This window comes from Balaenoptera physalus (assembly GCF_965194825.1).
Source record: "Balaenoptera physalus genome assembly, chromosome: 1".
NCBI lineage: Eukaryota > Metazoa > Chordata > Mammalia > Artiodactyla > Balaenopteridae > Balaenoptera > Balaenoptera physalus.
The window spans coordinates 99,465,478-99,489,660 of NC_138882.1; the positions used below are offsets into that span (position 1 = coordinate 99,465,478).

General features: G+C 51.2%; 1 protein-coding gene across 1 annotated transcript; it reads left to right on the forward strand.

Annotated features, from left to right (window-relative positions):
• Positions 1-7,266: 7,266 nt before the first annotated feature.
• KCNA10 (potassium voltage-gated channel subfamily A member 10) lies at positions 7,267-21,643 on the forward strand. The gene has a single exon (XM_082469028.1). It carries the CDS (start codon positions 12,547-12,549, stop codon positions 14,080-14,082), a length of 1,536 nt encoding a protein of 511 aa, XP_082325154.1. The 5' UTR covers positions 7,267-12,546; the 3' UTR covers positions 14,083-21,643.
• The last annotated feature ends 2,540 nt before the right edge of the window (positions 21,644-24,183 follow it).

The following is a 24,183-nucleotide window of genomic DNA, read 5'->3' on the forward strand; positions in this document are numbered from 1 at the left end:
CATATTTACCTGCTTTCTCTTTAAGGAAAAGATTATGGAAGATTCAGCCAATCTGGGATTGCTTGCAGACACTCGGCATTTAAATCTATCAAACTGGTAGGAACTCCTATATATCTGCCCAAAGGAAATGAAAGTGTAAGTTCATACAGAGACTAGGGTCTGAATGCTCATAACAGCTTTATTTGTAAAAGCCAAAAAATTGGAAACAACTCAGATGTCTATCAACAAGTGAAGGGATGACCATTGTGTCTTATATCCACACAGTGGAATACTCTACAATAATAAAAAAGGAAGAGCTATTGATACATGTAACAACATGGATGAATCTTAAAATAATTCCGCTGAGTGAAAAGAATCAGACAAAAAAAAGAATGCATACTGTATTATTCCATTTATATAAGATTCTAGAAAATGCCAACTAATCTATAGGGACAGAAAACAGACCTGCAGTTCATTGAGAACTGGCAGGAGAGGGGTGCGGGCAGGAAGGAAGAATTACAAAGGAACTCAAGGAAACTTTTGGGGGTGATGGAGATATTCACTATCTTGACTGTTTGTGTTGGTTTCATGGGTATATGCTTGTGTCCAAACTTATCAAATTGTACCCTTTTAACATGTGCAATTCATTGTATGTCCATTATATCAAAATAAAGCTATTTTAAAAAAAAAAACACATGGGAGGTCACCTGGTGCAAAGTTATGTCCAGGGCACAGCTTCAGCCATGCCAAGGGACTCCACCCCATATCCCAGCCCCCAGCACAGTGCCAGAGACATAGGGGCACAACAAATGTTGCTGGACTTATAAATGAATAAATAAATGTTGGCCTATTTGACTCATTTGGACCAGGAGAAACCTTTTCTCCTGGTCCTGGCTTAGTCACATCTGCGAAGACATTTAACAACACTCATAGCTTAAGGATGATTAATCTGATCAATATTAACTACTAAGCAGAACTGAGAGCTGAGGATACCTCGACCCACTCCCTGAGCCTGCCTCCATCTCCTGCTCCCGTCAGAGGACTCACTCCTCAGAGGCTGCTCAGAGCCCCCATCCGGGTCCGGAGAGAAGGGGATGACCTGGAGCAGACCTAGAGCCGCCTCACCTTCCCCCACCCCTGCCAGCACACCTGCATCCCTGCTGGGAGGGGCCTCCCTGGGATAGGGAAGGCAGGCACAGCCCTGGGCAGCAGGGTAAGTGCCAGGCACTCTGAGTCCCTTACCCTCTGGGATTCTACTCTCTTACCCACTCCTCACAAGACAAGGCCACCTGGGTAACACTGAGCGGGAAGCAACAACAGGAAGAGAGAGGCTGAGGGGGCGAGGAGGGCATCCTTTATTGACGGACTCATTACCTATTGAGGAGAAAGGCCTTGCTGTTGGCCATGTGCCTGTTCCAGGGAGCTGAGCTGCAGTGGGGCCAGGGCATTCCTGGTGGGCCACAAACACTTCCTGAGCCAGAACTCAGACCTTGATTCAAGGAACTGGTAGGGTGGTCACCAGGCTCTGTGGAGCACCGACTCTCCTCAGAGATGGGCGCCCAGAAAGCACTAGGCCGCCCTGCACATGGGAAAATGAGCCAGCCCCCCATGAGGAAGAACAAAATATCTATCATCCTAAGATCACCCAGAATACCCACGAGCAGAGCAGAGCCTCTGGTGCAGCAAAGGCACTGTGCATCCACAGATCCCTGAAAGCAAAAGGTGTAATTTCCATAGGCTATGTCACTATCCCAGACATATTTTATATGTATTAATTTAGCTAAATCTCACAGCAAGGCTGTGACAGATGAACTAATATTTTCATCCCCATTTTACAGTTGAAGAAATGGAGGCTCAGAGAGGTTAGGTAGTTTGCCCAAGGCCACACAGCTAGAAGCTGAGCCTGGATTTGAACCCTGGCAGTGGGCTCCAGGGCCTGTGTGCTGAATCACTGTGCTGTGTTCCCTCAGAAGGATTAAGGGATAGGCTCAAAATGACCAGCTGGTAAATGGAAAACTTGACACCAAGTCTTCTAACACCAATGCAGGCTTATTCTACCTCTCTGCCTCTTCTTCTTACTGTTACCCAAATAGACCACCTATTTGGATGATGAGGGCAGAGAGCCGGGGCACTTCCCCCTCCCTGCCTTGGCCCTTTGGGGTAAGTCATCCTCTCTCCTCCAGGAAAGGGCCCTCCCAGGGAGCCTGCAGCTCTGGTTGGAGTTGGAGAAAGGACCCTTCCCCATTTGGTCAGGTCAAGGTCCTATCCCTCAAGCCCAATGGGACTGAAGCAACCCCCAGCTGTACCCCCTATCCTGGCCGTTCTCGCAGGTGGGTGGGGGGAAGCCCAGGTAGAGTCCAGGGCCCTTTCGTAAGAACCTCAAAGCCAGGGATCAGTCACTGAGCAAAACCATGCCTGACTCATCACCCATTTATGGGCAAAGTGTCCTACAAGCTGGGAGTAAAGATGGGGAGACACAAACTCACCCCCACCACCCTCTGCACCTACATGTTATCACTGGCTCTTAAGAAATTGGGTCATACTAATTCAGCCTCTGGATCAGTATCTGATCTGTGCACCATCAGCCATGAAGGTGGAGGGCCATCCTTTCCTGAGTTCATTTTGCCAGGTTTGCCTCTGGGGCCCTGCACTTCACACCCTGCCCACTGGCCCTCACTGGATCCCCTCTCTCTCAAGCTTCCTCCAGAGACAGAGACAGCCAGCGCGATCCTGTTTCATAGGATAGGATTTCTGAATCCCAGGCATCAGCTGGGCAGGCTCCTCCTGCCAGTCTGCCCGTCTGCCCTGAGACCAGCAGATCCCTTTGGCCATGGAGAGTTGACCTAGGGGAGCGTCCGAGGCTCACACAGGCTGAACCTGAAGCACCTTCTCATCCACTGCTCCTGCTGGTGAGTTCTTGGCCACATTTTTCCCTTTGACCCACACTTCAATTTCTGCAACTAGATCTTACCTGCCATATCAAAGGGCCCCAAGTGTCTTTCTCCTAGGGTTCCTGAAGCGTTCCGGGGAAATTCAGTTGCATGCAGGGCAGCAAGCATGAGCTACCCAGATGGGCTCGTTTCCCAGCCTGCTCTTAGAGAGACGCATTATTCTGATGGTCCACATTCCTAGGTCATTTAGCTCAGAGCCTTCCAAGAACACCAGTCTCAATCCCTCACCTAAAACTGAGCCTTGTCTTTGCACCGGAAGAAAGCATAGCTGTCCTGGGATCCCCACCGTTTCTGCTCCAGAAATTCCAGAGCTTTCTTGGGGCTTAAGGAGGCCCCAGAGCCCCACTGCTCAGTGTCCCACGTAAGAGCCAATAGAAGAACAGGCCCAGAAGCCAGAAGCAGAAGAACTTTAGTCAGGAGAATAGACAATGGCCTCTGTGGTATTTTTGTCAGGCACATAGGCAGCTTCCACTGTCCGCTCCACCCCACACAGGCAGATGGCTGCAATTCCACCATAAGCGCTTCGTTCCACTAGCTCACGCCTTTGTGTACAATCAATGAATTATTCAACAAAGATTTACAGAGGTTCTTCTATGTGCAAGGCAACATACTAGGTACTGGGGTGATCCAAGGATATGAATCCTTCCCCCAGATCTCTCTAATAACAATAATGTGTGTTATTATTATCCCTGCTTTACAGATAAGGCAATTAAGGCACAGAGATGTTAAGTAACTTGCCCAAGGTCACGCAGCTTAATACATCCTGGAACACAGCTATGGGGTGGTTCTTTAGGCAGGTGATCCCAAGAAAATAACTCAAGGTTGAGGGTTCTTGCAAAAAGGAGAGGCTGGCATTTGGCATTTTGTTGTTCAGTGTCAACTCTTAGCCCCAGGACCTACTTCCCTGGCCCTGGGCAGCCCAGACAGGGAGAGGAAGGTGAGAAGAAGGGGTGTTGGGTGATTGCCAGGTGGAGCGGGACCAAGCTGGTCCCTCCCCTTCGGTTCCCTGGAGGGTACCACATGTGTCCACAGACCCCGGAATTGGCTGCAGAGACTAGAGGAGGGTGGGGTTCCACCGCAGCATGGGAGAAAAAAGGTCCAGGACTCGTGCCAGGCTGAGGAAGGTGGAGGCTTTGATCTGGGGGTGGAGGAATCCACTGGAGCCCTTGGACGGGGGTGACTGGGTCCATCTGGCTGTGAAGAAACCACATGGGGAGGATATGGTAGCAATCAGGTGAGAGATGAGGTCTGAACAGGCTGACGGGGGTGTGGCGACAGGAGATTGGGGCCTCAAGGAGGCAGATCCACAGGGTTTGGAAGCTGATGGGGTGTGAAGGTCAGAGAAAAGGAAGGCTTTACCTGAACAGAGAACCAGACTGGGGCACAGCCTGGGGGAAGGAGAAAACAATGTGAGCTCAGACAATGATGGGCGCTGAAGGAAGGCCCCGGTTATGCTCTCAAAACCAGGCCAAGGCAAGGCAGCTATTTCATGGGGCAGCCAGACCCAGGCTCCTAAACACGTTATAACCAATCTTTACGTAGCATTCACCGTGTGGCCGTGCTGTTCTAAGTGTTTTACAAACATTCACTCCTTTAATCAGTTTGACAGCCCTAAGATATAGGTAGTCTCCCCATTTTACAGATGAAGAAACTGAGGCACAGAGACTAAGTGACTTGTGTAGTGCTAGTTGGTCACAGTTGCAAACCTAGGCCTGCTGGCTCCAGAGTCCATGCTTGTAACCACTCTGCAAGCTGCCTTCTGGGATGATGCGGAAGGGGATGAGGCAGTTTTAAGTAAATTTATAATGATGAATCATAACATGTTATTGAGAAAATCAGGGAAGAAAATCAGTGCATCCTTAACCTTGAATAAGGCTGCAAAAGTATTTCCCCCAATGTCAGGGGGAAGCTGTTCCAGTCTCGTGGTCAATAGCAGTTACCTTGTAAGCCCTTATATTCCTGCTGGAAGGAATTATCCTGTGGTCATTCTCTTCAGCATCGCTGCTGCTGCTCAGGTTTTCAGTGAAAGAGTTCTTGCCCATATCGTTCTGTCTCTTTCAGAAGACAGCTCTGTCCTTGAGCAGTCCCTGCAGGAAGAGAGATGCTCTGCCCACGCAGGGCCCCCCCTGCCCTAGCAAGGAAGAGAGCCACGTGACGGCTCCCTGAGCCCTTCCAGCCCTCCTTGTCTTCTTTCGATCGCTCCAAGTAACAGAACATCCTTCTGTTCTAAGAGGCAGACAGACTAGATAGGGGAGGGGGTGTCAAGGCACACCTGGGACAGAAACGTCTTGTGAACATAGGTGGTTCCTGCGGCCGCAAGTTTGTACATGAAAGCCCACTTGTGTGCCTCTGCGTATTTGTACATGAGCACGTCTATCTATGTGCACAGGTGTCTTGGTAATTTTCTGTATAGCAAGTGTGTGTCTGTGACTATTCGGATGAGAAGTCACACACAGCCGTATTAATGTGTGTGTCTGAGTGTGTCTACGTGGGTCTGTGGCTGTGTGTGACCGTGTGTGACTGTGCACGTGTGGCTGTGTGTATATCCATGTCTCTGTGTGTCTGCGTCTCGGGCACCGTCCCTGGCTGAATGAGACTAGGTCACATACAGTTGTGGATCTGCTCTTGTGGGACTATAGGATAGAGGGAAGAATGTTGGCTTTGGAGCTGGGAAACTTGAGTTTGAGTCACAGCTCCGTAACTTAGTGACCAAACGACCTTTGCGCAGTCATCCGCTTTCCTATCTGTTAAATGGGAATAATAATCCCTACCTGCCTTAGGGGCCATTGTGGGGCTCAAATCCTGTGTGGACACGCTTGGCCAGCAGGAGTGTAGGTGACGGGAGTGGGCAGGAATAAGCAGCTTCTCCTCGGGTGAGAGGCTTACAATACGGGCCATACACGTCCTGTCACCCGCCTGGGATGGCCCCAGAGATGTCTGCCCCCAGGCCGCCCCCTCCCTGGTGAGCATGCTGGTGCCTGCAGACTCAGCCTGAGCAGGGACAGCCTCCTAAAGGGCGCAGCTGCTGCAGCAGTGGGGCTGTGACCCACACATTTTAATAGTGCCCAAGAGGGAACAGAGAAGGGCCATCCCACCCCCATCCCTGACCCGTGGTCCCACTGACACAAGCTACCACTGAGCACCTGTCACACGCGGTGTGCTTTCTATGCGGCATCACTTCCTCATCACACACTTACGAGGCGGGTGCTGGTGAGGCCACTTGTCCTCCATCGCACAGACAGTAAATGGTCAAGCCAGGCTTGAGAGGGGGCTGTCCCGTCTGCCCCAGAGCCTGAGTTCTTAACTAGGATGGAGAGCCTGCCTCTCGCTCCCCAGGGAGCCGACCCCTTGCAGACCCCCACCCCAGCCTGCTGACTGCCTCCACCTACCCCACTGGGTTCAGGTCTCCCGGCAGGATGCTGGTCTCAGCTTCAAGCTCTACCCCTCTGATGCCTCCCAGGCTCCCATTTCCACCTGCTGCCTTCTGCTAGGACGGCTGGGAGAGCGGAGGACTTGGGTTACCTCCCCACAGGGGCAGGAGGGCTCGGGAGGGCAGCTGAGCCAGCAAGTCTTACCTAAGACTCCATCTTATTCCCCACGTGGGGAAACTGAGGCCCTTGGAAGGTGGGGTAACAATCCTGAGCCCTAGTGAGGCAGAGAGGACCAGAGCCTATGCTCTTCAGGCTCCTAACTGAGGCTGGGCCAGTGGTTCAGGATGAGACGAAGAGATGGGGCTTGGACCGAGGGCAAGGCTGAGACCGGGAAAAGGCAGCGTGAGAGACACCTGGAGGGACAGTCAGCAGACCCGAGGCCTGGCTGGAGCCGAGAGAGGAAGAGAAGCAGCTCACAGATGGAAGGAAGGGGCACTGTGGAGTCATCTACGCTGAGTGGACCAGGGATTGCTTCCAGCAGAACAACAGCGCCCTCTTCTGTCTGGACACAAGCAGCGCCAGCGTCTGCCTTCCAGCCACTCCTTCCCCTCATTCACTGGACAACCGGCAGTGGAAACCCACCCTGTGCCAGGCCCACCTGCCCATCGCCTCGTCCCCCATCTGCTGCCAGCCCTGTGACACCTGAGCTTGCCCTCTGCTCAGTTCTGCGCCCCCCGTCCCTGGGGCTCTCGGGGCCCCGTGTTGCGGTGCTCACAGCTGTCGGCATGATGACCTCTTTCAGCCGTTCTCTGACTCAGGGATGGCTGCTGCCTCACCAGAAAGTAGGGGAAGTGTTGGGGTAGCTAGGCAACCCAGGGCAACTGACTGCTCCATTTCACTCTGCAAGCCTGACGGCCAGACCCACAGACATCTGTGGAACATCTCTCTGGGAGAGGCACAGGGCCGGCCCTGCACAAGGCCCTGCCTGCAGGAAGTGCCCAGTCTAGTCCAGGAAGAGATCATCAGAACAACAAAGCCACCTCCGCAGACTGGGTGCAAAAGTGACGCGCTACGGAGGGCGGGGAGGCAGCTGGGCTCACTGTGGTCCACACCGGGCAGCCTCGAAGGCTTCCCAGGACAGACGGGGTGTAAACAATAGCAGCTCCCATCTAGCGATGCCTGTTGTGTGTCCTGCATGCTATTCACAACATACATTATCTCTTCTTCCCCCAAGAACCCTGAGGGAAGCTGTGATTAGACCCATTTGGAGAGGAAGAAAGCGTTGTTTATGGAGGTGGTGATTTGCCCAAGGCCATGTACCTACTGAGCACACAGCTTAGATTCAAACCCAAACCCATCTGGCTCTGGGGGAGGGGAAGGAGCAAAGGTCAGAAGAGGGGGAGGTGTACGATGCACTGGGGACAGTGAGTGGACCAGCCTTCCCCCCTGTACAAAGATGCCGAGGGACCAGAAGATGACAGGGCTCCGGGTAGATGAGACGTGGTTCAAATAATGTGCCAAAACCTTGTGCGGGGATTCTCAGGAGAGCAAGAGTACCTCTACCTGACTCCTTAGGGAAAGCTGTATCTTCAGGTGAAGGCAGAAGGAAGGGATGCAAATGGCAGGACCTGCACAAATAGTAGCCTGGAGGGAGGAAAACACAAGTATGTTCAGAGGGGAAAAGAGGTTGTTTCAACCCACCACATTGTCTCAGCACTGTGCCAGGCAAGGCGGAGATTATGAATGGAATCAGACGTCATAGAAGACTCTTGAATACTACGATCACTTCAGCTGTGGGTGACGGTTCAGCCTTGAGTACTGGTAATTCTATCGAAGCCCTAGAATGCTGGGCAGATGAAAAGATGCAAGACTCAGGGAAAGCTATCGAGAACGGCAAGCAGAGGAGGCTCCAGGATGCTGCCCGGCGCGATGGGAGCTGGCCCCCAAGCACCCCAGCCCTGCAGCCCACCCTCACTGGGGTGCCCCACCCCACCCAGAGTGTCCATCTCCTCCCAGGGGGCCAGTATGGGGGGAGGAGGGTGACCCAAGGTCAAAACCAACTTCCATCTTGGCTCCCCTGAATGGTAATTGCAAAGGCCTATTTAAGGTAGAATGAAACTTCTCCAGAGGAGTGGCTATTTCCCGGTGCAGACAGTGGCTTGTCTCCTGCCACCAAACAGACGAAATGCCAAGCACTAAGCTGAGGGGAGCTGGCCTGCCGGGGCCAGGGGCTGCCTTGACGTGTGCACACTTCCCACTGCCCGCTCTGCAGAAGTGCAGCCTGCTGGGTGTCCCTGGGGGCCTCACTCAGCCCTGGCTCCAGGGTGCTTTCACTTTCTAAATTATTTGCTGAGCCCTTGCAGCATGAGGGCATGGCACTGGCATTGAGGTGGGTTCTACGTTAGAGTGACCCCCTCCTTCCACGTGACCCATGCAGTTTACAAAGCGTCCCCATATCCCCTTTAGTCCTTACAAAAACTTTGAAGACTCATCAGAGGACGATACACTTTTATTCCCTGTTTTTGTTTGCTGTTTGCCTTTTTTTTTTTTTTTTTACAGCTGTACTGAGATAAAATGATGCATACTACATTTAAAGTGTGCAACTTGACGAGTTTAGACATATGTATACTTCTGTGAAACCATCACCACAATCAAGATAAACATAATCGTCATCCCTAAAAGAGTTCCCTTGGCCCCCTGGTAATCCCTTCTTCTCCCTCCCCACCCCCATCCCCAGGCAACTGCTGATCTGCTTTTTGTCACTCTAGGTTAGTTTGCTGTTTCTAGAATTTTGTATAAATGGAACTACTCTATATGTACCCTTTTTTACCTGCCTTCTTTGACTCAGTGTATTTTCTTATTACAGATTTTAAAAATGGAGCCTTGATGAGGAAATACAAGTTGTCAGGGATCATAAAGCAGGGGAAGCAGTGCAAGTCCAGGATGCTATCTGCCTCACTTCGTTCATTCCTCCCTCATTCATTCATTCACCAAAGGTTAATTGGGCTCAGCCCTGGGCTAGGTCTTGGAATCATAATGGTGCACGAAACAGATATGATCCCTGTTCCTGTGAGCATGAACTTCTCACTTCTCTTTTCACTGATGAATTCACCTGCTTAACAGGTATTCACTGCACATCCACAGAATACCCTGTTTGAACTTGGCACTGCCCACTACCTCCTACACCACCCTGACCCTCATCAGCCACATTGAGCTGGGCACTGGGGTGATGCAGGTGGGGATCACCAGAGGTGAATCTTGTCCCCCAAGACCGTGCAGGACAGAAGGAAAAACCATAAGACACTCCTGCACTCTCAAAGGTCACAAGAGAGCAGAAGCGCTGAGGCTGACCCTGTGGACGCGAGGCCTCCAAACTGAGTGCAAACGTGAGCGATCTGGGCAGGGAGGCCAGGACTCAGGGCAGGCAGAGGACTCTCCAAGCTGGACTGGCCAGGCCAGGCTCGTCAGACAAGCAGGACCTGAACAGTCCCCAGATGGGCAGGGAGGAAGAGGAGAGACAGAGGAAGGGAACGTGGATGCCAGGCAGAAGCAAAACAGGCACAAAGTCAAGCAGGCAGGATCGGGAGAGCGGATCAGAGGACAGTGAGCTGAGAATTCCTCCTGGGGCCATTTGAGGCCACACAGAATGTGCTTTCTGCCCACAAATATGCTGTATTGTATGGAACAGAGGGGAGGGGACTAGACAGGGTAATTCCTTTCATTTTTGCAATAATTTACTAAGTGTTCTCACTGTCATTACCTCATTTAGTCCTCAGTACGATCTTTGAGGTGGGAATTATCATTATTTTCCCCATTTTACAGATCGGAAAACTGAGGCTCATAAAATCCAGTGATTTGCTCAAAAATATACAACTCCTAAGTGCTGGGGCAGAGCCTCAAGCCAGGTCTCTTGTTCCCAAGACCAGTTCTCTCTTCCCTCTGTCTATAATGACCAATATTTGCTAATCTAAATGTAACATGTGGAGCAACTGTACAGCACACCTCTGTAGACCGCAGAATATGCTGTTTGAATTTGGCACTGTTCCACCCCCTCCTGCACCACCTGACCATCTTCAGCCACCCCCTTATCTGTCACTTTGAGCTGGGGGTGGAAGCAGCAAAGAGGAGAGAGGGAGTGGGGAAGAGAAGTGGCCTGGCTCCCAGGAGAGGAAGTTACTTTGGCCAAAGAAGCTCTCCCTCATCCCCACATGCCTTCTGCCCCCTGATAAGAAGGAGAAGGCTCCTGATACGGGCCCACTCTAGCCACTTGGAAGTGGTTCCAAGTCCCTGCCCCAGAGCCCCCAGATGTACCTCTTCCTCTCAGTCTGGATAAAATGGGGTGGGATTCACCCCAAGAAGGAAGTACCCCAAAACTTCACCCAGGGCCAGAATTCCAAAGAAGAAAGTGCTGCTCTGAAGTCACAAGGTGGACACAGAGCTGGAGTCCTGGTCTCACCTCTGCCCGGCAGCCAAGTGGCCCAGGATGGGACCCTCTAAATTATCACATGGATCACTGTGAAGGAATAGCAAATATTTCTCCAGGGCTTACTGTGTGCAGAGCCAGGATTCCAGCTCACAGCAACTGGCTCAGGTCTCAGCATTCTCAGCCGCTGCTCCATCCTGCCTTCCAACTGCACTGTTCCTCACATGATACCTGACATGCTCAGCAGTGGGCACATTCTCCCTATTCCACAGCCCAGGAAGCTGCAGCTCAGTGAAATTAGGCAGCTTGCAAAGGCTGCACACTCCCAAGAGGCAGGGCAGGCCACCCTAACCTGAGCTCTTCACCCCACACATTGCCCTGAACTGAGAAAGGAGGGCGTGGGACCGAAAGAGCTCTGAGCTCCCACACTTCTGAGGCCCTGGCCTGCATCTCCCCACAAGGCCTCAGCTTCCATGCAGGGCACCCGTGGTCTAGTGGGTCTCCCAGGCCAGGAGGCAGGTTCATGTCGGGTCTCCGTGCCACTAGTTGTGTGACCTTGGGAAGGTCACTTGGCTCCTGTGACTCAGTTTCCCCATCTGTAAAATGGAAATAACGTTTTCCAACCTCACATGATTATTGTCATTTAAGTGAATGTGAATAAGTGAATGTGGAATCACTTTGAAAAGACTACAACACTGTACCCTGCAGGATACCCTTGTCATCTGTAAATGAAACTACTTCAAGGCTATGAGCACTACAGATTTTACCTCTCCCACCCTGACCCCCAGCCTGCCTGGTTTCAGTGTTCTTATGTTGAAATCAAAGCTTGAATGGACCTAAGGAAGGACTTTTAGTCTATGTTTGTGGACATCCAAGCTCACTGGGCATGCTCTCCTTAACCCCACCCCCAACACACACACACTCACACTCACACACACAATTACTTACTTCCCACTGCCTGAATGATTTTTAATGAAATCATTTCCCATAAACATCTTGGACTTAGGCCAAAAAAATACCAGTGGCTATTGGCTTCTAAAGTCCCTGTTACGTGGGGAAGTTCACAAAACCAATGGTTATAAATTTAATGATCTTTCCACCGGGCATTTTACATATGCTATCTCAGTTAATGTACCCTCAAAACAACCCTAGGAGTTACTTACAGAGGAGGGGCTAAGGTACAGATGGCTAATTGCTGGGGAGGACAGTGGTTGCCCACCCAGCCTCCGTCTTCTTGTTCACCCTTCCCCACAGAATCCCAGCTGGCTCCAAGAGGTAGCGCTGGAGGTGTTAAGAAATGGTTGAACTCTAGATATATTTTGAAGATATAATACCCAACAGAATATGTGAGGGACTGGCAGTTAAGTGTGAGAAAAAGAAAAAAGTTAAGGATGAGATTGGGCATGAAAAGTGTTGGGTAAACTGGAGGACTTCATACAAGTACAAAATTACACATTTTATTAAGAATCGTGAACTTCTTCATTATGGCCTCTCTCTGCCACGGTGTACAGAGACCCTCTTTGGCAGGAGGAAGTTTTCCCCTCTCAGCCAGGCTCCGTCTTTGCAGTTTCTTCTAATTATTAGTGTGTGCAGACTCAGAGGGAGCAAATGGATTTCAAGAAGCATGTTGCCAAAATAAGTACAAGGTTCCATCCCAAGCTAAAAATAAACCATTTTTTAATCCGTTGGAAAACTTACCTCAATGATCAAGAGCCAGCTGTGCCCTATCCTGGCTCCTGCATGATGCCCTTCTTCCTCTCCACAGCTCACAGCAGGCAGGGAAGACTGAGGGTCTTCAGGCTGCTTCCCTGACTCCCCTAGGATGGATGCGTGTGGCTGGAAAGAAATGGAGGTTGCCCTGGTCAATTTTGATAACTCAGATGAAATCCAGGAAGAGCCAGGCTACACCACAGACTTTGACCTAACCACCCCGAAAGGCCAACCTGGGAGCAGCTCCTTCTCCAACTGGAATATCCTCATCAACGACAGCACCAACCATGAGACCGCCTTCTCCAAGCTCCCAGGAGACTACATCGATCCCCCAGGGCCTGAGCCAGTGGCCTTGAAGGAAGGAAACCAGCGGGTGATCATCAACATTGCTGGGCTAAGGTTCGAGACCCAGCTCAGAACACTCAATCAGTTCCCAGAGACACTCCTGGGAGACCGGGAGAAAAGGATGCAGTTCTTTGACTCCATGAGAAATGAGTATTTCTTTGACAGGAACCGGCCCAGTTTTGATGGAATCCTATATTATTACCAGTCTGGTGGGAAAATCCGGCGCCCGGCCAATGTCCCTATTGACGTCTTTGCTGATGAGATCTCCTTCTATGAACTGGGCAGTGAGGCCATGGACCAGTTCCGAGAGGATGAAGGCTTCATCAGAGATCCCAAAACATTGCTCCCCACCAACGACATCCACCGGCAGTTCTGGCTCCTCTTCGAGTACCCTGAGAGCTCCAGCGCTGCCCGTGGTGTGGCCATGGTCTCTGTCTTGGTCGTGGTCATCTCCATCACCATCTTCTGCCTGGAGACACTTCCCGAGATCCAAGACGATAGGGAACTGAAGGTGGTGAGAGACCCCAGCCTCAACATGAGCAAGACAGTCCTCTCCCACACCATGTTCACCGACCCTTTCTTCATGGTGGAGTCCGCCTGCATCGTGTGGTTCACCTTCGAACTGGTGCTCCGCTTCGTGGTCTGCCCCAGCAAGACCGACTTCTTCAGGAACATCATAAACATCATCGATATCATCTCCATCATCCCCTACTTTGCAACCCTCATCACAGAGCTGGTCTGGGAGACAGAGCCGAGCGCCCAGCAGAACATGTCCCTGGCCATCCTGAGGGTCATCCGCCTGGTGCGGGTCTTCCGCATCCTCAAGCTCTCCCGCCACTCCAAGGGGCTGCAGGTCCTGGGGCAGACGCTGAAGGCTTCCATGCGGGAGTTGGGGCTGCTCATCTTCTTCCTCTTCATTGGCGTCATCCTCTTCTCCAGTGCAGTCTACTTTGCTGAGGTGGACGAGCCAGAGTCCCATTTCTCTAGCATTCCTGATGGCTTCTGGTGGGCGGTGGTCACCATGACAACTGTGGGTTATGGGGACATGTACCCAACCACCCCAGGGGGGAAAATTGTAGGTACTCTGTGCGCCGTCGCAGGGGTCCTCACCATTGCCCTCCCTGTGCCTGTCATTGTCTCCAACTTTAACTACTTTTACCATCGGGAGACTGAGATTGAGGAGAAGCAGAACATCCCAGGAAAAACTGACAAACTCCTCAACAGTGTGGGCTCAAGAATGGGCAGCACAGACTCTCTTAGTAAGACCAACAGTGGCTGCTCCGCAGAGAAGTCTAGGAAGTGATGCGTCCAGGGCTTCTTGGCCCCCTGAATCTCCCGGGTCTCTCTGTGTCTCTCTCCCCCGCCCACCTCTTGCTCTCTGTCTTTTTGGAAACCAAAATATATCATTTGTGACCAACAGGCCATCATTGATTGGAAGCTATTTTAATAAACTGATACTTCTGCTGTAATTTCTGAGCTGTGTCTTTTCAATCGACTGTAGAAAGGTCCTTTCCTATGAGGGGGTAGTTCAGATCCTTGCTACTCACCTGTGGTCCCCAAGACCAGCAGTATCAGCAACACCTGGAAGCAAGGAAATGCAGAATCAAAGGCCACCTCAGACCTGCTGAATCAGAATCTGCATTTTTACAAAATCCCAGGTGATTCATTGTCACATTAAAGAGGAAGAAGCCCTGGCTCTGGTGTCCCTAGGAGGAAGCACATTAAACGGCCAGGGATGGCTATGAGCAATGAGTAAGTGCTCAGAGTTGTTTGATAATAATACCATACACTTGTGTAGCATTGTGTACATTTTCCAAAGCTCTTTCACCTACATTATCTCACTGCATCTAAAAATAACCAGTAGAACAGATTTGATTATTATTTCCCCTTTGCAGATGAACAAACCAGGAGACAGCAACTTACCTAAGATCACCCAGAAACAGTGACACAGTCAATGCTGGAGCCTGAGTCTCCTACCTACTGGTCTGGTGCTCTTTCTACTAATGAAGAGAATGTGATAGAATTGGGTGCAGGAGGAGAGGAACTTGAGGGGTCAGTCTTTCAGAGGATCCAGGAGGCAAACTTCTGGGCAAGCACACTCTTCCCGCGGGGTCCCCCTTCTCCGTGCAGCCTGGGAGGCAATGCCGGCCTGGTCCCCTTGCTCCTCAGTCCCTCCCTTGGACAGTGGACAAGCAGAAACATTCCCAGATGTTTTTCTCTTGGCCCATCTCCATGAATTTGTGCAAAGACTGGGACCCTGAGTTTGGGAAGTATATACACCAGGACCTTGGAGAGCTGCTCCAGGAAAGTCCACCTGCCTTGGGGTTCAGCTCCCACTGAATCATCAGGAACTGACCAGTAGCCTGTGGGGCAGCTGGGGCAGGAACAGCAGGACCCTAAGATATGTGTGCAGAGGCCAGCCACCCCCCGACCCCCAAGGAGGGCTATTGTCACAGGAACTGAAGAACTGCCCTCTTGGGAGACGATCTTGCTCAGCCCATCAAGCTCCCAGGATGGGGGAATGGAGTTGGGGTTCCCCAAAAGGCAGGAAAGGAAGTCTCCCTTCTGTCCCTCCCTCCTCACCCCTCAAGTAAGGAGGCCTGTGCCTTCCTCGGATCCAATACTCAATGTCTGGCCATGCCTCAAAGGTGAGTCAACACCAGAATAATGCCCCCTGGGCTGCAGGCCACTGCACAGCTGCACTGCACACCCACAGCACACAGCCCTGGAACACACCCAGATCCACACAACTGCAGCCCAGGTACCGTCACACAGCTTCCACTTCAGGACAGTCTAACAGATGAACGGGTGTGGGAGAAAGCTGCTTCTTTCCTTTCCTGTGTCCTTAGTCTGGGCCCTAGGAAGCTGGACTTAGTCATTTTAAGTCCCCCACCTGCTCTAAAAGTCTCAATCTCCTTCTTGCACGTTAAACCCAAGATGTAATTTAGCACTGAGTCATGGAAAGATCTAGCCTTGGCTTTACAGCCCTTGGACCTGGGCAAGCTGGACTCCTATCCCAGGCCTGAGCCTCAGAGTTCTGGGCTTTGGAATGTCTTCCTCACAATCTTCTAAGCTCCCTTTCAATTCTTCCTCTTCAGGTCATTCTCCAATTCTTTACCCACACTTCACTTCCAAGCATGTGGGGTTGACCAGATGTCTTGGACTTCCACCTGTGGGATTACCCTGAACCCCTGTGCCAGCCTCCAGTGCCAAGATGGTGGTCTGGTGAACAGATTGCTCCCACTGTCTTTTGTGGCATTTCTTTTACAGGATCACACAAGCTCAGATGCCAGGATGGTGATTGCACTCTGATTTGGGGTGATGTAAATTTTTCTATACACCAGGCCCTTGCAAAAACTATTTGCCCAGAATCCAAAGCATATCTGACGAAAGAGCCCACATGCCCACATTCTGCCTTCTGGGAGCCACGTCATCATAATCTTTTACACCAAAACCTCTCCCCACAGAGAAACCCTTTGCCCTCTCACGTCAGCTCTCCAATTTTGCGACGTGAGGAAACTGGTTCAGAGAGGTTCAAGGACACATGGCCAGGAAGCAGTACAGAGGGATGTGAATTTAGGTCTCTTTGATGCCAAAGTGTATCCCACCAGGCTGCCTGCCCAGAGCACCCTAACCCGGAGAACAGCTTCTGCTGGAGCAAGGAAGTGGAGCTGTGTCACGCAGACGGGCCTGGTGCATTCCTGGGAGCAGCGAGGCTCTTCTCCTAAGGCCCCTGCTTTCTTATTCTCTCTGATTCCATGTTCAGTGGCTGAGCCACATGCTGGCCTTACACCTTCACATACTGAAAACAGGGTAAGATAATGAGACCCCAGAGCAGACTGGACCAGTGCCCCCAGAGGCCAAGATAGAGCCCTGGAGCCTGCAGCCCCAGCCATTTTCTTCCTGGGATCCTGCAAGAGTCCAGTCTAGCAGGACAAAGGGAACCACTCTTTTTCTCCAGCTAATCTAGTTACCCCACAAGGTTAGGAGGTCTGATCAGAGGCTTCTGAGGCCCAGAAAGCAGGTCCGGGCCTTCAGGCTTGAGTCAGGGAGCGGGGCTGCAGAAGCAAGCCCTCCACCCCCCATGCCGCTGCTGCCAGTAGGGCTGGTGTCACAGTCCCTGTGGGCCAGCACTGAGTCATTTATTTCTTCCCCAGCAACCCAGGGAGATGGGCAATGGGATCCCCTTTCACCATCCATCTGCCCAGCCTCCTGTTTGCAATGAGATCTGTGGTCCACAGTGGAGCACTCAAGGTGACTCACTGACAGAGGGAAAGGAGAGAGGCAGGGCAGACAGGACAGGGCTGCCGAGGGGGTCAAGTGCAAAACACAGAAGGAAGGATATTCCCCCTCTCATCAAGGAGGGAAGGACTGGTCAGCAGCTGGGCTCAGAGAAGCCTGTCTTAAGGAGGGCAGAGCAAGGCCTGAGGCTTCATTCAGCCAGTTAATATTCATTGAGCTCCTACTGTGTGGCAGACAATTTATAGCCACTGAATAAGGACACAGAAAGAACAAAAGTAGCCCCTTAAATTTTCACAGTAAAAATATGCAAATAATGTAAGAGAAACAACAAAAACATTTTCAGAGAGTGCTACAATTTGCAGAAGGCTTCCAAATCTTGTGTTTTCTTTTCTACCATATCATGCCAGCTATCTTTGCAAAGAATCGTGCAAGTCAGGACTAACAGTTGTGTCTATTCATCATTCTCTTTGAAAAGTGCTTTATAAACCACAAAGAGTTTCAAAAACTTAAGGATTTTTTGAGTAGAAAGCTCCCTAGACTTGGAATCGAAGGACCTGGCTGAATTTTTAACAATTGTATGACTTTGGCCTCAATGAGCCTCAGTTTCCTTACATGGAAAATGGAGATTAAAAAAAGGCCAATCTCACAGCAAACAGGGCCATTCCCCCCTCCCTCCACAGCAGTGAGTAGTCTCAAAGTCCTCCCAGCAACCCTCTCCCACCCAAACTGGCCAACCAGGCTCCTCAGGACCTCTGCAGGTGGCCAAAGTGGCTGCTTAGGACCTGCCCTCTGTTTGAGACATGTCCTTTTGTGACTTCTTACTTCTCTCGTTCTTATACTTGTACTCAACCTCTTTGAACTTACTTCCAAATCTAAAAAAACAGACAGAGTTACACCTGCCTCAGCAGGCTGCTGGGAAGAACTTCCCTGCGACTTGCTCAGCACTCCCTGATGGGACACAAGCTGGTGCAGGAATGCGATGGGCAGGATGCTTCCGGCTGCAGGTGGCAGAAACCCAATCAAATGGAACCAAAAGAGAGGGCTTTATTGGCTCACATGACTGAGAAATGTAGGAGAGCTGATGGTAGGCCTACTGGGCCTGGAGACTCACGTGCCACCTTCGGAGTTCTCGTCACTTCTGTCCATCGCCCTTGTCTGCTGGCCTCTGTTGGACAAGCAAGCATTCTCCATGGGGAGGGAGCACGGCAGTCCCCAGGACCCAGCCTTATCACCGTCTAACCAAAAATACATAAATACGTATAATCATCTTTGTATCTAATTACTATCTTTAATTCCTCACATGTTAGATCAAAAAGATAGGCATTTTTGTCCCAGGGCCTATCTCAGCACAGAGCAGGTGTTCAGTAAGTGTTTTTCTGAATTAATGAATTGTCCCTTTAAGCTCTCCCTCCCAGTTACCCTAGAGAGACCAAACCAAGCCACTCTGTAGGCCTGTTAAGATTTTGTTCTTCTCCTACTCCCACTCTCCCCCAAATCCTAGACCTTCAGGCTGAAGCCAGATATTCCATAATGAAGAGTATGATGGGTAGGTGCCCCTTGAAGGCATTATGGGGGTGGGCTCTGGGGCCTGGGTGTAGCCAGGAAGGGGCCAAGTGGAGGCCTGGCCTAGAGCATGCTCCAGCCATCTTTAGGGAAATCTTCCTGTCCCCTCCCTCTGGGGCTGCTCGGCCTGGTGGACAGGATAGAGGATGGCAAAAAGCCCCACTCTGCAGGTCTCCCTGTCTCGGATCCCTTCACAAGCTTTCCAGTGGAACAGCTGAGCCTTCAAAAGTTTGCTCGGCTCAAGCATCCCGGATGTCCAGCCTCCCCAGTCAGTTTGGACTGCTCCCCGTCGTGCCCTGGCTGCCCAGCCCTCGCCCACCTCAGCAGGCCCTCCTCCCATGGAGTCCTCCAGGCCCACCTCCACAGCAGCTTCTGGGGAAGGAGTGCGCCCCCCACTGGTGCCAAGGCACCCAACAGCCCTCTCGCCAGCCCCACCCTTCAGGTCCTGGGATGGAAAGGAAAGAGACACCCAAAGTGCTCCTGCCCAGAAGCTGATTCCAGCCCCCTAAAAAATAAAATGCATTCACCCCGTGGAGTGCAGCGCTCCAAAGTCCCTTTGAAGTGAGAGGAAGGAAGCCACCCAGTCTCCCCAGAGACTATTGAGTCTGCCCGGCCGGCACATCCTAGAGACAGACAGGAGAACGTTTGCCCTCAAACGCAGGGATGAAAAGGAACTGGAGGTGCAGGGAGCCAGGGAGATGGGGGAAAGGAAGATCAGACGAATCTTTGTTATTGCATCTCAGGGGAGGCAGAGGTAAGAAGCTGCCTGAGAAATGTCACCGGATAATGAATGCTATTTCACTCCAGCGCTGAGGTGTCAGTCAGATGCACGCAGAGGGATGACAGCCATCCTCCTTAGGGACTCTGTGTGGATCTTCTGCTCTTCTGAGCCCCCTCCTTCCCAGCTGACCCTATTGTTCTATTGTCAACAGGAAGAATAAATATAAATATAACAGGAAAAGATAAATATAGCTGAAAAATAAATAATACAAAACTCCCAAGGTTATTGTGAGAATTAAATAAGATAATATATGAAATTCCTTACCAAAAGGTAAAACATGCTGCAAAGTAGGAGGAGATGCCTGAAGCCTAAGATAAAAACTCCCCTGCAGGTGGTAAACCCTTCAAGGGCCTGTGCCTTTTTAATGTTAACATCCCAACACAGTGTCTGGTGCGTAATAGATGCTCAACAAATCAAGGGAGGAAAGGAGGAAGAGAAAGAAAGGGACAATCCAAGGCAGAACTGAGGCCACAGGAGGGCGGACTGAGAGGCCCCTGACTCCCCCAAATGATAATAATCGTGACCCATTTACCTGGAGAGTTTGGGTTGAAGTAATTTCTTGACACAGAATCTTCTATTCAGGCCCTGAATTCTGTTTTCTAAGATTCCAAGCAGGAGAAGATAATGAACACCCACCATGTGCCCAGTTCACTTTCTTAGGCATGTAGACAGCATGCTCGCTCTCTCCTCCAGCATTCACCCCATCCCTGCTATGCACCAGACACCAAAAAAGGCTCTGGGGTTAGAGACTGAGAGGGGTCTCTGTCCTCAGGGAGTGGAAACAGCCTTCTCAGAAGAGCCAGAAATCCACGCCCTCTCTGAGGATGGGTCTGAGGCCTGTGCCTCCTGATAAAACATCAACTTTCTGAGCTCTCCCTGTGAATGAAAAGCCAGCCACCCCTCCCACTCCCTGGCCCCTTCAGACTCAAGGGGAACCAAGCCCGCATGAGCCCACCCACTAACCAGACCTGGGATGGAGCCCACAAAGGGGAGGCTATAAACGTAGCTCAGTCTCCCCCCAGGCGTTCTGCTCCATTAGAAGTGTCGGCACATTCTAGTGGGAAAGAATCTGAAGCCCAGGAGGGCAGTCCTGCCAGCATTGACACGAATTCTAGTCCTGGAGAATTCTCTTGCCAGAGAGAGCAAAGGGAGAGTGATGTTCCCTTCCAGTTCTGAAGGATCAAGTACCAAGATGCTTCCCTTTGAGTGGAGAGAGGGGAAAACAGGGTTTTGCATTTTCCAGGAGAGGCTCATCTGGCCTTGTCTTAGAGAGAGTGAGGACCTCACTGCAGGAGGTGGAGAGAGAGGCCAGGCGTGTGGCTCTCTTTCTCTTCTTTGGGGTGGCAGAGAGGCACTGAGGGGAAGGGAAGGTTTTGGCCGGGGCTGGAAGTCTAGCATGTTGGTAACGGAAGAGGCATTTTTTGAAAAGCTTATATAAGTGAGTAGAAAGAACAAAGAGCTGCAACTCTTTGAAACTGGATAAAGGGGCAAAAAAGAGGGGAAAAGCTAAGACTAAAAATAGTTCCTTGTGAAGGAAAGAGGTGTTCGGATGTCTTGAGGTTTGTTATAATTTTCTCAAAAACACCATCTGTAAATGAAATGCTCAAGTTCAAATGTTTAATGACAGATGGGTGCTTTTTTTAAGTTAAGTAGGCTTGGAGCACTTTACTTGCTAGGGAACCACAAGTAGAAATGGCCGTGTTGGATCTGGAAAGTCAGGATGTGTAAGGAGCCCAGGCTTGACAGTCCTTACATTACAAGTCCAAGTTGCTCAAACTCCCTGAGACTCAATCCTTTCAACTGTAAGTTGGGGTTATTAGGGGTAATTCTTCAAGAGAATTAAGTGAGATGTCAACTACAAAGCCCCCTTCATAGAACTGGCACTAAATAATTAGTAGATTTCTGCCCCACACCCCTCCCCTCCATGAGATCTCAAAATAAAGTTTCAAAACATAGGCAGGATTCCTGTTGCCACTTGGTGGCAGCATACCTGAGCTCAGGGTGGCACAGTACTCGGAACAATCCTGAGCAAGCCTCTGGCTTCTGCCTCTGTGGGATCCTTAGGACAGTATCGCATTTTCCCACAAAGCAGGGATGCCTCCTTCCATGCTCCCCTATGGACACTTTGCTGTGTCTTCAGAACTCCTTCTTATGCCAGGAATAACCACAGTAGTAATTAATGCTGAGGGGGGGTTATAAAATGATTCCATACACATCATTATCTCACTTGAACCTCACAATAACCCTTCAAAATAGTCGAGGAGGTTTGGGTGTTTGCCTCACTTTAGAGTTGATAAAACTGAGATTCCGAAAAGTTCAATGACTTGTCCCAGGTGTCACCATCTACTCTTTGGTGGGCGGGGACCTGAGCCTGTGGCCTCCTCCTGACACCACAGCTGCCTCCCCCGAGCAGGGTCTCACAGAGCACAGCTTGTCAGACAAGGAACATTTGCTCTGGAAGAAAATGGGGGCAGGAATGGAGAAGGAGCCCCTTCCTTCTACCCCAGTGGGGATTAGTCTTTGCTGTAGGCCAGATGTTTGTTCTGCGTCTTCTGGTGAGTATGACTGTATCAGTTTACTAGGGCTGCCATAACAAAGTACCACAAACTGGGTGGCTTACACATCAGAAACTTACGGTCTCACAGTTCTGGAGGCTAGATTAGGGCCCACCTAATGGCCCGTTTTAACTTGATTACCTCTGTAAAGACCTATCTCCAAATAAGGTCACATTCTGAGATCCTGGGGGTTAGGACTCCAACATATCCTTTGGGAGGGGGGGCACAATACCCCATAATAATTTTGATCTCCCCTCCCAGTTTCCCTTACAAATGAGGAAACTGGTTCAGAGAGGTTAAGTCACATGCCCAAAGTCACACAGCAAGGAAAAGCAGCAGCCACTAGCCCTGATACCAGAGTCTGTGTGGGCCCTACAACACCATGCGCCCTCCCTCCATGGAGCCCATTACCTGCCATGGGCACAGAGGCCACCCCACTGCAGAGTTGCCCCTCAGACTGTGTCAGGGATTAAAGTGAAGAGTAGGAGAAACGTTCCCAGCCAGCAACCTTGACCTTCCCCCTCCGTCCCTGCTGCTGCCTCCTCAGGCTGATCAGTGGCGATCAGGAGCGGCGAAGGTGGGACAGGTGAGGAGTGGGTGGGAAGGAGAGCAGCGGAAGGCAGTCAGGCGAGGGGTGCTGGGAGTGCTTGGCAAGTCCCCTGAGGGTGGGCGCCTACCCCCCCTCCCGAGTTCCTCAAGCCTCGTAGATTTGCAATCAGCAAAGTGCCTGAGTAGGTTCTGGAAACACCTCCCACTAGTGCCTTGTAAAATGAAGCTTTTTCCTAAACTACTTGAGTCATGTTTTGGAGTTTCTCAATGGCTTGGTTCCTGCCTCGCAGGACCCCTGAGATCAAGAATTACTTCCACACACACGCACACACACACACACACACACACCCTGCAGGCCTGACTCTGCCTCCGACACAATATCCCTGAGCCCTTTTCCAGGGAATGAGAAGCATCCTGGGCTGGGGGGAGGGAAGGAGGAGGGAGGCAGGAACACCCCGGGGGCCCTGGAAAGGGCACAGGACAGAGATGAAGGCGACGCGGGGCAGCCTAGCACAAAAGACGTTTCTGGCGGGATGACTTACACACCCTTGCTCTGCCTCTGTTGTCGCACCTGGAGGGGGGGACCCAAGCTCTGTCAACGTCCCACTCTTCCCACAACCATACCCTGTAATTCTGCCCCGCTCCCCCAGGAAACAAAACTCTGCAAGAGCAGTTATTTTTTTCTTCAGCATCACTTCATTCCTTTGTCTGGGTTGTGTTCCAATTGCCCAGAAAATGTGGGGAGACCCGTGCTCTGTGCTGCCTGTGCAGCCCGGCGGATCTGTGCGGATTAGCTGTGTGACCTGAGGCCACTCACCCTCTCTGGGTCTAGCTTTACCTTCTCTCATTTCAGGCCACTCCAAACACCCCTCCCTCCAGGCAGCTTGTTCTGATGTCTCCTCCGCCTCGCCCCCACCCCCTCCTTGCCCATTCCATGCCTACTGCCTCCTCCGCTGTGAGCTCCTGGGGAGCGGGGTCTTGCCTGTCTCATCTCCACAGCCTGAGAAGCCCCAGTACTATGTTCCTGGCACAGAGGCGATGTTCGTTGTATTTACTAAGCTAGAAGTGTAATGACACTGTGATTCTTAAGTGTCGAACGACACTTTACATGGCTATCTATTGCCACATAACAAATTACCCCAAAATTTAGCAGTTTAAAACAATATGCATTTATTATTTCACGTTTTCTGTGGGTCAGGAACCCAGGCGCAGCTTAGCTGGGCCCACGGGCTCAGGGTCTCTCATGAGGCTGCAACCAGGTGTCAGCCAATGTGGCAGCAGTCACCTTAAGGCTCAAATGGGGCAAGGGATCTGCTTCCAAGCTCACTCATGTGCTCGTTGGCAAGACTTGGTTTCTCCAGGACTGCTGGACTGAGGGGGACAATTCCTCTCCGGCTGTTGGCCGCAGGTCGCCCTCAGTTCCTTGACGTGTGAACCTCTTCATAGGGCAGCTGACAAAAAGGCAATCTGCTTCCTCAGAGTGAGCAGGTGAGAGGCAGGAGAGGGGGCAAGCAAGGCGGGATCCACAGTCTTTGCAACTCTGCCTCGGAACTGATACCCCATCGCTTTCAGGTATTTGTTACAAGCAATTCACTAAAGCCAGCCCACACTCAAGAGGAGGGATTACACAAGAGTATGAATACATGGAAGCAGGGTTTATTGGAGACAGTTTTGGAAGGCTGTCAATCACACAGGATAAAGCATTTCATAGGAT